This window comes from Leguminivora glycinivorella, chromosome 17 (assembly GCF_023078275.1).
Source record: "Leguminivora glycinivorella isolate SPB_JAAS2020 chromosome 17, LegGlyc_1.1, whole genome shotgun sequence".
Lineage (NCBI taxonomy): Eukaryota > Metazoa > Arthropoda > Insecta > Lepidoptera > Tortricidae > Leguminivora > Leguminivora glycinivorella.
In genome coordinates this window covers 20,881,505-20,896,097 of record NC_062987.1, presented here as the reverse complement: position 1 = coordinate 20,896,097, position 14,593 = coordinate 20,881,505, and the positions used below count along the sequence as shown (strand labels likewise).

Below are 14,593 nucleotides of genomic sequence, written 5' to 3'. Positions count from 1 at the left end.
GTCGCGCGACGACGATGCGACGCATACGAAATCAAACCTTATCGATATGGAAGTGTGAGACGCGACGGCGACGGTCGCGCGACCGTCGCCCACGCAAGCCACGGCGTAATTCGGCTAGGCCGGCAGGGCCCGTAGACAAAAGACTATCGTTCGCGCTCCGTGGCGATCGGAACGCAACTGAGCAATTCCCGTTAAGTTTGTACATTTGGATCATGTCTCCGATTTGGATAAAAATTGGTAGGCTGATAGAGTCCATGATGCTGAGCAAGATCCACTAGGTTTCCCAAAATGTCCTAGGTCGATTGTATGAAACTTTCCTTTTTTGTTACCAAAAATGTATAGAAATCTGGTAACAAAAAAGGAAGGTTTCATACAAACTACATAGGACATTTTGGGAAACCTAGTGGATCTTGCTCAGCATCATGGACTCTATCAGCCTACCAATTTTTATCAAAATCGGAGACGTGATCCAAATGTACAAACTAAACGGGAATTGCACAACTATCACTGTCGCTGGAAGTGATAAAATAAAAAGGGACAGGTGAGTGTGCACGGGAAAACGTCCCACTTTGTCGATTGCTATAAAGCCGCTTTGTCAGTTTATTCATATAAAGATGATCTGGATGATGATCTCGCCTTTATAGTAACTAACAAAGTTTTACTAAACTCACTCACATATAAAGCGTTTGGTTGTCTTTTAAACGATATCGATAGTGACTATGTGACCTTGGTTCGGCCGGCGACACGATAACCTAACTAATTAAATTCATATGTGAGTGTGTTTAGTAAAACGTCCCACTTTGTCGGTTACCATTAAGGCGAGATTTACTTGCATCTTTATATGAATAAACTGACAAAGCGCGTTTAAAGCAATCGACAAAGTGGGACGTTTTCTCGTGCACATTCACATATAATTATCATTTAGATTTAAGATGGTTAAACTGATTGCTTACTAGCGAAATGGATGTTTCATTTTATATAAGTTAAACAAATATAATTATTTCAAGCAAATACATCTAAATCGTGACAATTTGTGCATTGCCACTTTTCACACTGGTATCGTAAACAAATATTGTTGTAGTTATGTATTAGCTCGCAGTTGATCAAAATTGTATTATCTTAATGATCACTAATAATCTGCGTAAGAAGTCCTATATTTTTTTAAGTACTTAATGTAAGTATGTTTTGTTACCTTGAAAGCTAAAAATTTATATGTACCTCCCCTTATTAATCTGTGTAAGGTACAGGGGGGCATTTTTGACTGTCGAGTATTTTCAACTTATCGAAATAGTTTCCATGTTTTACAATATTAACTTGAGTGCCATATTTTTTCCAGTGAACACGTGCTGTATTAAAACTATAATTTAATATAAGAATTATTGTAAAACACGGAAACAAATCGATATGTTGAAATTACCCGCCAGTCGAAATTGTCCCCGTATCTTACTATTTGTGAGTGTGTTTAGTAAAACGCCCCACTTTGTCGGTTAAAATTATGGCGAGAAACGCCCCGCTTTGTCGGTTACCATTAAGGCGAGATTTACTTGTATCTTTATATGCATAAACTGACAAAGCGGCTTTATAGCAATCGACAAAGTGGGACGTTTTCTGTGTACACTCACATTTTGATTTTGTCAATTGATTTTTACTACTAAATGTGTCGTTTCATTTAATTTATGTTTTTCAGTTGATTTACGTAGCCATTATTAAGTAGGCAACTTATTTTAGTTCTCTAGTGATTTAAAATAGACGATTATATTTCTACCATTTGTATACATTATTTTATCCATCCCAATTCCCAAACTTAGCATACCTTAACTCATCATACATAGCTAATTTTATTTTTCGTACAAACCACTTATTTCAGTCTTTTTTGGGTTCCATATCAAAAAGATACATATGGAAGGAACCCTTACGTGTGATTTCCGTCCGTCTGTTAGTCTGTCACACTGCTAATATCTCGAAAACTAGGTACAATCGATTTGGAATAGTTGTGAATATAGCTAGCCAGTAACCGATAGATGCAACCTGTCAGTTCAAACTAACAGAAACTTCAGATTGAACTGACAGGTTGCATACAAATCTTTTTCCCCCCACTAGCTCGAAAACACTTGTTTTGTCCTTTAATACCAGCGGGTAAAAACGCATTTTATCCACTAGTGGGTGAAGTAATTTACCTTGAATAAAGTCAAATTAATTGCTTTAAAATTGATAAAAGTATGTGAATGTAGTAATATAGATGATTTACCACCTGTGGAACTGGAAGCAGCGATAAACGCATTTTTTGCGTTGTAGTTTAACATAATGGCTATAACGAGGGGAAAAGTTTTGTGTTACACTCAGGTGCAAATCTATTTTACTTCTCGTGTGTTAAAATACAACTTTGCTCCCTTGTATAACAAATAACTATTTTAAGATTATAAAATTTTAAGACTGTCTGGGGCGTGCCTAATGAAGCGTTTATAACGAGCGCCTGACGTTCACGATAGCGAGTAACGTACTAAACACTCGTGGTAACCCAGAATCTCCCCTAAACCAGACAGACTGGATGACATCATAGGAGCCAGTCGCCGAAATCAAGTGTAAGGGATAGACAACAATAACATAAGCTATCTCTTTCTCGACGCTCGACTGAATTGTTTGCGAATATTTTAGTTGCAACAAGGTCAGATATGCCAGTACCAGTAGAGTTGTTCAGCGTACTTATAGCGGACGTGTTGAATTTTAATTGGTAATTTACAAGTTATCTACAAATTAATACGAATAGGACAATCAATTCAAGTGTTAAATCTTAACTATGGAATCGAAGTAAGTATTAAAATTATTGATCAGAGTCATTGCAGTGTTAGTTTTTGTCTAGCTCTAGCTTTATTCCACTTCATGAAATATGAATAAAAGTGTACAATGAGCTGCAAAAATGCATGGCGAATTAATCAATGAATTCAATCATAAGTTTTCCATGCAATTTTGCAGGTCACTATACCTTGCTGCACATAATATATATATATAAGTATTATGGATTAATAACAACAACAACCCTTGTCATGCGCGGATCCAGGGGGGGGTCATGGGGGTCATGACCTTCCCCTGGAGCTTAGGTTGGCCATACAAATAGACCACGTGACCCCCCCTCTGGGGCCTGGGCCTTTACCACGTGACCCCCCCCCTGGGCACGAAGCTGGATCCGCGCTTGACCCTTGTTATTGGAACAATTATACCTACATATTTACATAATTAGTACCTGGCCCCGTAGCCGAATGGCATTTCTCCGACGCCAAACGAAAGCGATACGCCGCTGGCTCTGTCGCGCCAATACGCAAGCGCGATAGAGATAGATATCTACTAGCGCTTCGTTTCGTGAGCGTTTCGTGAGCGATTGTGCCATTCGGCTAGCCACCCAGTATACCTAGATATTTTTCTGGCCCGAAACGTCAAGTTGTTAGTGCCTAACAAAATAAAAACATCGACAATCCTTTTATCGATAAATAGCCTTAATTAAGTTCATGAATTACTCCTAATAATAATCTCAAAAATCTTGAATAATCATGTAAGAAATTATGTAAACTCTTAAAATATGGTAGAGGCTTTAGTGCTTCAATTTATGTATGTAGAAACGATATCTCAAAATTAACAAATTAAATGCCAATGACATTAATTGCTACTTCGTCAATTTCATGAAATCTAAGTCATGAGTACCTATCATGACCCAGGGGTCGTAGGTTCGAGTCCCATTCATGGCAGTAAAGTATCCACTTTTAAACTAAGGCATGGAGGGAAATGACCAGTATGAATAATCTTATTAGGGTTCCGTAGTCAACTAGGAACCCTTATATATATGAAAAACAGGGTGTAGAAACCCTAGGTCCATGGGGCCCCAGCGCGAACAAGTTGTTCACAGAAATCGCGAAGCGTCTGGTTGAGGTAACTGGTGACCGAAGAGCTGGCGACTTCCTCGCACAACGTATCAGCATTGCGATACAGCGAGGAAATGTCGCCAGTATCCTTGGTACTATGCCTCAAGGGCCTATTTTAGACATTAGCTAGCTTTTAAGTTTAGTCTTAGTTTCTTATATAATTATGTAAATATGTTCATGTAAATAAAGTGATTTTATATATGAAAAAAAAATATCGCCATGTCTGTCTGTCCGTCCGTCCGTCCGTCCGTCCGTCCGTCCGTCCGTCCGTCCGTCCGTCCGTCCGTCCGTCCGTCCGTCCGTCCGTCCGTCCGTCCGTCCGTCCGTCCGTCCGTCCGTCCGTCCGTCCGCGGATAATCTCAGTAACTGTTAGCACTAGAAAGCTGAAATTTGGTACCAATATGTATATCAATCACGCCAACAAAGTGCAAAAATAAAAAATGGAAAAAAATGTTTTATTAGGGTACCCCCCCTACATGTAAAGTGGGGGCTGATATTTTTTTTCATTCCAACCCCAACATGTGATATATTGTTGGATAGGTATTTAAAAATGAATAAGGGTTTACTAAGATCGTTTTTTGATATTCATATTTTCGGAAATAATCGCTCCTAAAGGAAAAAAAAGTGCGTCCCCCCCCCTAACTTTTGAACCATATGTTTAAAAAATATGAAAAAATCACAAAAGTAGAACTTTATAAAGACTTTCTAGGAAAATTGTTTTGAGCTTGATAGTAAGTTTTTGAGAAAAATACTGAAAACTATGGAACCCTACACTGAGCGTGGCCCGACACGCTCTTGGCCGGTTTTTTTTTAGGGTTTTTAACGTAAATAGATTGTGATTTGTGTTTACGCGAAACAAGGTTACTTTTTTATGTCACACAAGAAAGTTGAGTAAAAACCCGACCTCGCTCAGATTTCTGATAACAGGAACTAAGTTTATATTTTTTTTGTATACCTACAAGGATTGTATTTTTTCTTCAATCGTCCACATTAGGTACATAACATAAAAAATATTTCCATTAGTTGAGTTTTTTATCCGCCAGTCAAAACTGTCCCCGTGTACCATATATATAATATGTGTATAATACTACGTCGGTGGCAAACAAGCATACGGCCCGCCTGATGTAATGCGGTCACCGTAACCTATGGACGCCTGCAACTCAAACAGTGTCACGTGCGCGTTGGCCGCGTTGCCACCCCATTAGAAACTTGTACATTCCCTTTTGCTGTGTTAAGTACACAGCAAAAAGAACTAAAAGAAGTGTACTTACAAGCTCTGAGGAGGGTTCGGGTTGCCGACGACTCAAAGGACAATAGACGGAACAAGTTAGTTCCGTAAGTCCTCCCGTCATCAGCACACCGCACCTTCGTTGAGCTCTGGCAGCCTTACTCACCGGCAGGAACACAACACTATGAGACAGGATTACTTCGATATTATAGGATTTATAAGAAAACAGTGGTGTGTATTGGTTGCTGCTTGCTGCTTTGCCCTGTAACTATTTAATATTCTATTCCTCTTTTGTCAACTCAATGTACGAATAATAGCGGGCTAGGTAGTGTATACAGTGTCAAGTTTTTGTAAGGGATAGTCAGTTGAATGGGATAGCAGTTCGTACCAATACGTCCGATTTAGGGTTCGCTGTCTTGGACGAATATATAAATTTGAAGTCCTGCAGTTACGCTGTTATTATACCTACTTATTTACATGGCACTTAAGGTCAGTGCGGACAAGACCGGCATACTTTATTTGAAATAAAGTTGGAGTGGATAAAACTAGACAATTAAAGTAGTCTGGAGTGATCCGCATGGTCCTATGGGCTAGAAAATATAATATTCTACAAAGCTTTTAAAACTTTGGTTTTGTATAAAACTTTGGTAAAGTAAAGTAAACTTATGTGATTAAAATCACTTTTTATAAGGCTCGGCGGGCTGACCGCCCCCACGCGCTGAGTAAGGCAAGATCGTCTAGTGCTCGTTGTTGCGTAAAAAATCATGTTCATTGTTATATTCTGTAATAACAGGGAATAATGTGATAGATATTAAAACAAATAACGGTGATATTTTCAACATATAATCATTTTTCTATTTATAAGGCAAGACCGTCATATATATGTCCCGTATATGAGGGATAACCTTCTTTTTTCAGGTCCGGACAAAAGCTAAGCCGAAACTTACAATTAAAATTAACCTACAACACTCGTTTAAACTCGACTTACTTCCCATAAAGCCTAAAGGTGCCTTACTCTTATATGCCGGTCTTTCCGACTAGGCACAATTTCGGAGTTACATATTTCAGAACATAAAAGAATAAATTGAACGGGTTTTACGATCATTACTAGTACCTACTAGACAGAAAGAACGATTATTAAATTACTACGTTACATACATAATGCACAAATATTCCGACTGCTTCTATTTTATTTTAAATTTTTACGTAACCATGTTGAACTCGATGGTCGAGTTCGAAACACGAATCAAGTTCTTTGTTAACTAGTTTTCGTCCTAGGGATATATATTGAAGACCAATGGATTAAGAATGAAAAACTGGTATACTTTCAGAGGTGTAAGAAGTGGTAGATATATTAAATACAAAAGTTATATTCAGTAGACAGTCTTTCCGGGTAGTCGGTCTCCCCGACACTGACCTTACTTTAAATTTCCTTTTATGAAACTTGGCATAAACATAATTATCGTAGGTTCAGCTGTAATAAATAACGTCGAGTGTGTGTGTAGGTCTGGGATATGGGTTAGAGGTTTTTCTCGCGTCTTTAAATGTTTTGGCATTGTTTAATTAATGGAATGTGTGTTTCTAGGAGGTCTTGCTGTTCATCCTCTATGTGCTGCGGCGCGCCGGTGGAGAAAGGATGTCTGGTGTTCGCCATAATAAATGCAGTAAGTAGAAAATATACGCCATTTTCAAGCATTAACTTGTTACCACAACCTAATCATAATGATTCTCTAACAAGTCATTTGTGTAAAGATACGAGCAAATTTCGTCCTACGACTCAGGGTCGAGAAAATCGTAGTATAAATAAAACCGGCCAAGTGCGAGTTGTACTCGCGTTGCAAGGGTTCCGTACACTACAAGAAGGGCTTAAGCGCCTCCGTTTTAGTAGGAACTTAATCTATAGATTGAAAACTATATCGTGTATTTTTTGAAAATTTTACGCTTAGTAGTTTCAGAGATTAAGGAGGGGGGAATGGTAATTTTTTGCAATTACTTTACTAAAAATTATTAATAAATATATTTTTGAAATACTTATAAGAAGCTCTTTCATTTGATATGTAACACAATATAGTTCTAGAAACTTTGATCTTTAATTTTCACTTTAACCCCCTAAAAGTGGCCCCTATAATTGAATTTTCTTAATTTAAATTACATGCCATATGTGCCAAATTTCCAGTTAATCGGTTCGGTAGTTTCGGAGAAAATTGGCTGTGACAACGGACAGACAGCCACACGAGTGATCCTATAAGGGTTCCGTTTTTGCTTTTTGAGGTACGGAACCCTAAAAACCGTTAAACGTTTTTCTTGATGGTTCCAGGTGTTATGCGTCGCAGCGTCCGCCGGCAGCCTGATCTTCCTAATCTACATCCTATACACCTGGTTCTCAGAATCCCGAGGACCAAGTGACATGTTCCTAGTGTACCTGTTCACGGGCATCGCTGTCGGTTGCTGTGTGGCGAGTGCTTTAGCGCTCACATTTGCTGTCGTGCTGGTTATGGGGCTTCGTAGTGTAAGTTGATATCGCTACCTTTAAGTTCTATTCATTCCAAATACAGTGCTTTTCTGGGCACAGATAACCCTTACTCTTTGAAATGTTAACCCGTTTATTTAAGGTATGTCTAGGAAGGGGTTACCCTTTCAAGATAAATGAAAGGGTAACCCCTTGCAAGTAAAAAAGACATCTGTTTTGGCAACTCACTCCCTCAATTTTTTGTCATTAAATATGTACTGAAAAGCTTAGTTCGATACAAAGACATATGTAACTCCGTATAGACGGATAAGAAAAAAACGTACCTCAAAGCCCTATAGAAAAAGGCACGGTGGCCTAGATGGCGTTACAACTTTAGGGGACGCTCGGCTAGATGGCGCTAATATTCATATTTGACATTTTATATCATATGGGCCAAATTGTCAAAACTGAAGTTAATGAAGTTCATGCATTACAGATTTTACTTTGACAGTAACTCTCTATAATACTCGATCCTCTTTGGTTCGATATAAGTTCGTACTTATATCGAACCAAATCGGAGTTGATCATTTTATAAGAATTACAAATTCCCTCTTCGTAGAGGGAATTTGTAATTCTTATAAAATGATCACCACTAAATTAAATTATTTTCATAGAAAATAACTTAATTTGTGTTTCTTTAGTAGGCACACTACTATTTTAACTATAAACTGAATCGACTTTTTGTATGATGTTTTTGTATTTCAGTTTCACCACTCGTCCTCTTTTCGCACTAAATACACGTATTTATATTTATTTATCGTAATGTGCTGTTTCCCGTTTCAGGGCAACAAGGGCTATGTGATGGCGTACCTGGGCTATGGCGTAGTGGTTGTCGTCCTGAGCGTGCTCGGGTGTCTCGGGTTCATCGCTTTGGAGTGGGGCGAGACACAGCCCATGTTGTACACTTTGATACCTCTTGGGGTCTCTTGTAAGTGAAATTATTTATACAATCATATTTTTCTTTATTTACACATTTTCATCTCTGAGATTAATTTTAACAATATGGATTTAATTTTGAATATAATAACCTAACCACAAAATTAAAATTTTGAAAAACCCCCGAGCGCGACACAGTGGACCGATTTTCATGAAACATGGCTTAGAGCACTCCCGACTAATTCATCTTTCAAACAAAAAAGACTAAATCAAAATCGGTTCATCCGTTCGAGGGCTACGATGCCACAGGCAGACACACACATAGACAGACAGACAGACAAACAAACAGACAGACATACACACAGACAGACACGTCAAACTTATAACACCCCGTCGTTTTTGCGTCGGGGGTTAAAAACACTTTCCAAAGAACGCAAAAATCAAATCAGGAAAATTTTGCAAAAGAGTCAGTGATAGGAACCATAGAAGCAAAAATTTAACAAAACTTGCTAAGTGGAGATTTTAGAGTACTTACAGCCATGAAAATATTAATATCCTTGTAGTACCTAATGTATTAGAAATCTTGGATTCAGGTATAGAATCAAATTTAACACTGATCTGAAAATGATAATCTAGGTTTTATTTATCGAAAACGACGAGCTTGTATGAGGAACGTTGTGAAAAGTGCTTGAAAGAGGTTGGTTAGGATGGGATCGTAGCAAATGGAAATCCGTGATCTCTGCCTTTCACTTTAAGAAACAGGCGTGAATCAAATCAAATCAAATCAAAATAATTTATTCAGCAAATAGGCCACAGGGGCACTTTTACACGTCACATGTACATATTTAGAAAATATTTAAAATGGAATTGAAATTACAATTGATACTATACTAATTCTAAATTCTAACTAAAGTATAACTATACTACAATTAATTAGAGATGTAGAAGGTCTCTAAATGTCGAATTACAACCAAGAACTACACTAAATAAAAAAGTACAAATACAAAAAAAAAAAAGTCTAAAATTACTTTAGAGGTGCAAATGACTCTAAATGTCACAACTAAAGATAAAATGTATACTTAATCTAATCTATCGATGATATCGATGTATGTAGGTAATTAGGTAGGTATGTCACGTCGTGAAGCCTACAGCGGGGCAGGGTCCAAGCTGCCGGGGGTTACGGCTGCAGAGAAAGGAACCGTTGGGTTAGCCGCGCGGTATCCCAGCATAGTATAATAAAGAGTACTATCGTACAGTATGGCCACTCCCGATCCCCGCTGAAAGCGCCGCCCACCCCCTCTCGGTTACCTCAGTAACCGCCTGTCAAAAGCGCGAACAGTCGTCCTGTCATATTTCACTCATACAAGAATAGTACGCGTTCACCCACACGAGCTTAGACTGTGTGCTAGGAACGCGCCTCTTTCGTATACAATTTGATCGCGAGTGTCCGAGGTGTTTTTTTTAATTTATTACAGTTTACAGTTTCTAATTACCAAACCTACTTACGTTATTTAACCAAACTTACTTTAGTCGTCGAATGAAAATCCCACATCGTCATATTTATTATTATAATTCTCGTAGCAATGAAATTGAAATGCAGATTATTAATAGATGTTCTGTTTTCCTTTTCAGTTCTATACTCCTTGCTGCTGCTACTGGTCTACCAAACCTACACGGTGTTTTCAAAAAGCACGCCTGCCAATCATGCGAGACTACTCAACACCTACGATCTATGAAGTCCACTAGTTTGAACTTTAATATGAAATATGTGAAACCGACTTCTGAATATCTCCGGCAGGGGGTACAGAGCGCTACGATAGTATAACTATTTAAATTATCGAGACACTTTAGCTTTAAGACTGCCTGATTAACCAAGCCAAACTATATCGATACCTTTGGGTTCAATTGGCGTAAAGGACAAAATGCAGGTTTTCAGGAGAAGCAAAAAAAAAACTTTTTTTTTAGAAAAATGTTTATATCTTTTTTGTTTTTTGACCTATATTTGTGACGTATATAGAAAAATATGTAGATTTTTAGTATCCTTAACCTAGTGTAGCAACCGTAGTGATAAACTAAACGGTTTAGAAGTTAGATGGTTGTAAAGGACACGTCAAAATGCTATGGACGTCCTTTACACCTACGATTTTTTTGAACAATTAGAGTTGATAGGGTCGTAAATGACGGTCTTAGATGATTTTTATACAAATTCGGGGCGTAAATGTAACCGGAATGGTACAAATGGCAACTGTTTTTAGCTTAGTTTACAATGGAGAAACTTGAAAAATGAATCAAAACGTAGTTCATATGGCATATAATAGCCATATTAGTGTTACAGTGTATATTTATCTAAATATTTAGCAAAGACAAAGAACAAGACCATTTTATATCCAGTTTTGCAATAAAGAAACAACATTTGCTTAAAAACTATCTAATATTTTGGAAAGTTATTATTTTAGTACTCGCCGCTGTCTCAATAAGTTACGCATTCATTATTTAATTCTAGCAGGGAAACGCTTTCGTAGTTTAAGTAAATATAAAAACACTAATGGTAATCACGTAAACTTTAATCAGCAACTGTGAACAGTAGACTATATTAATACGACAGTAATTTTAAGTCTAAAGTAGAAAGAAGTTCTAAGAATAACTAAGAGTTAAGTACCTATTTATAAACGCAAGTTAGGACGCGTATACAAACTGTGACCAACTAATAAATAATAGTAACTGTAGTCAAGACTACCTATTATGTTGATTCATATTTTTGATAATTTTAAAACAGAAGATTGTTATTTAGTCTTAAACCTGTTAAATAAGAATAATCTTAATTATGAGTTCAATCCTAGAAATATTATAGTCAATGCTTTAAGTACCTGGGTACATAGCCAAGTCACCAAACGCTAACGCTCATTCGCTAGCGAAACGCACCTGTTATTGTCGCACTAAATGTTAGTATAGTCTACTGTTAAAGTTTACTGCCGGCGTAGCGTAGACGCCGACAAAAATGCAGTCTGGTGCAATACGCAAGAGCGATAAAGATATATAGCTACGAAATAGATATTATCGTGAGCGTTTGTGCATTTGGGTACGTACCCTGATTACCATAGTGTTTTTTTAATTACCTACATCTCGCCGCAGTATAATAATACTACGAAAGCGTTTCCCTGCTAGAATTAAAGGCTGCATGCGTAACCTACTGACTATTTAGACAGCGGCGAATACTAAAAAAATAACTTTGAATTTGTTGCCAAAGTATTAGATAGTTTTTAAGCAAATATTGTTTCTTTATTACAAAACTGGATATAAAATAGTCTTGTTCTTTTTTGTTGCTAAGATAGCTTAGATAAATAACACACTGCATTAAACTAATGTAGCTATTCTATGCCATATTGAGTACGTTTTGATACATTTTTCCAGTTTTTAATTGTAAACTTAGCACAACATTTGTACCATTTCGGTGACAATTACGCCCCGACTTTGTATAAAAATCATCTAAGACCGTCATTTACGACCCTATCAAATCAAGGGTGTAAAGGACGTTAATAGCATTTTGACGTGTCCTTTACAACTATCTTCTAAATCGTTTAGTTTATCACTACGGTTGCTACACTAGGTTAAAGATACTCGTAATCTGCATATTTTTCTTATACACGTCACAAATATAGGTCAAAAAAACAAAAAAGTGGGTTTATCTTTCTCTTGGAAACCTGCATTATATGTCCTTTACGACAATTGAACCCAAAGATATCGATTACAGTTGCGGATAAAATATTTTTAGTGCTGGTCGTAAAGGACGAAGAACAAAAAAACTTGTCCTTTACGCCCAACTTTACCACACTACTATAGAAAGTGATCCTTAAAAAGTAAGGGCTTAAAGGGCAACAATATATGTCAAGGTGACTTACGACTATATTTTTATTTGTAGATTTCCTTTACGACACAAATAATAATTTATAATTAATGACTTGATATTTACGCCCCTTCAGAATAGTACATTTCGTTATAAGTGCGAGAAATATGTCATTACTTCACGAGTCCCGAGACATTTTGCCACGAGCGGCACGCGAGTGGCAAATCTCGGGACGAGTGAAGAATGACATTCTCGCACGTGTGACGAACGACGTTTTTTAATACAGTTGCGAAAAACACTACTACAACGAAATAAAACAATCCGAACTCTCAATTTTCGCATTGACGCAGTATATTTGACAATTCGAAGGCGTATTTTTGAAGCTTTTAAACTTACGGGCATATTTTCGATTTTGCTATTCATCCAACACAATTTATTTCATTGGGTACCATAAAAACATAAACATTTACGATTTGGGACGATTTTTTAATGTATACTAATATTTTAATTCAATCGACCCATTTATGCCTCGATATATTGCAAATAGCATTAAATAATTATGACAAATCGCGTAACATATTAAGGTTTTTGAACGTGCTTGCATTAAGAGACAATTCTTTTGACAGAAGACGCGTTTCGTTCCATTCTGTTTACACGACTCATTGTGACCTATTTTTTCAAAATATAAACCATTTTATAAATTATGTATAATATGACTAAAAGTAAACAATTACATAGGAAATATCAATGTTTTAAATATTAATGCCTTAATAGTATGTTTATAGTTTTATTCCGTCTTAGTAAACTAGACTAATATTAAAACAACTCGGTAATTAGTCGTAAAATGGAACGTATACTTTTTACGCACTAGTGCGTAAAAACCAACTTCTCGCACGCTAAACAGCCAAAAAACGGGCACTTTTTGAGCAACTGTATTAAAAAAGCTATTTTTGCAAGTCCATAGTAGAAAATCTTGGTCGTAAAGGCAACTTTTTAAGAGATATCGAACAAAACTGTATATATAACTCATTTTCGCCAAAATGTCCTTTACGCCAATTGAACCCAGAGGTATCGATATTGAAGTTAGCATTTAATTTTTTTTTTAATATTATAAATGGGCTTACTCTTGGCCACAGACTAGCCGCAGGCAAAGACGTGGCCTACGATGGAGTCAGCTCGCCCAGAAGATGCCTGTTCACTCTTGATTTGAAGGTACTTACTTAGGGCCGGTTGCATTCAACCGTCTGTCACCGTTAAAGCGTTCGTTAAATTTTATTGTATGGAAAGTTCCATAGACGTCTGTTACGTGACGATGATGTGTCTGTCAAAGGTGGTTGATGCAACTGGCCCCGTAGCCGAATGGCATTTCTCCGACGCCAAACGAAAGCGATACGCCGCTGGCTCTGTCGCGCCAATACGCAAGCGCGATAGAGATAGATATCTACTAGCGCTTCGTTTCGTGAGCGTTTCGTGAGCGATTGTGCCATTCGGCTAGCCACCCTGGTCCTTAGAAGACTAAACTGGTACTTTATGTGGGAAAGTTCCGTCCACATAGAAATTAGTAGTCCCGACTTCTAAATTTTCACAGAACCCTATAATGGGCAAAATCCATTGGTTCATTATTATGATTACCTCAAACATTTACCGAAAGTGCCAAAACTAAACAAGATTCTTACAATCTCAATATAAAAGTAATGCAAACAACTTTGTCTACTTAAATAGACAATTAAGTAATAGAGTAGGTATCAAAGATTCATTCATCGCGTGGTGCATCATTCATCTGATTGATGCACCACGCATTAAATCAGGCCAGCTCTCTGCAGTGATTTTGACAGAAAAATATCGTACAAGTATAAAAGTTTGACGTTTAAACTAAACATCAGTCGGTCAGCTGATTCGCTATTCAAAAATGACGTTTTTTAAAAAGAAACGTCACTTTAAAAAATATTTTTTTCTAGCAAATTGCATTTTTGCATATTGCTTTGTTAATATACCTCTAACGGCCACTTGCACCAACGAAAATGGAGGGTTAACCCGAGGGTTAACCCTCCATTTTATATGCAATTTGACAGATGACAGCCCACTAACCCTGAGTGAAGTGATTAGTGCAAGTGGGCCTAAGTTTCTAGTCTTAACAATAGTTTTAACTGTGTACCTATTACTAATAATTATTATACAATTTAGTAATTTAAGGAACAGTTTACATATAACTATAACTAAGA

The 14,593-nt window shown here is 37.1% G+C and overlaps 1 protein-coding gene across 1 annotated transcript; it reads left to right on the top strand.

Moving 5' to 3' along the window:
- Positions 1-2,674: 2,674 nt before the first annotated feature.
- On the top strand, positions 2,675-10,301 carry LOC125235421. The gene is made up of 5 exons (XM_048141978.1): positions 2,675-2,808; positions 6,728-6,806; positions 7,460-7,651; positions 8,435-8,579; positions 10,160-10,301. Exons 1-5 carry the CDS (start codon positions 2,798-2,800, stop codon positions 10,261-10,263), a joined length of 531 nt encoding a protein of 176 aa, XP_047997935.1. The 5' UTR covers positions 2,675-2,797; the 3' UTR covers positions 10,264-10,301.
- The last annotated feature ends 4,292 nt before the right edge of the window (positions 10,302-14,593 follow it).

What these genes read in the sequence shown, in the direction of transcription:
- LOC125235421 (XM_048141978.1), top strand. An exon ending in TGGTTATGGGGCTTCGTAGT is followed by an intron (nt 7,652 to 8,434) that starts GTAAGTTGATAT and finishes TTCCCGTTTCAG; the next exon opens with GGCAACAAGGGCTATGTGAT. An exon ending in GATACCTCTTGGGGTCTCTT is followed by an intron (nt 8,580 to 10,159) that starts GTAAGTGAAATT and finishes TTTCCTTTTCAG; the next exon opens with TTCTATACTCCTTGCTGCTG.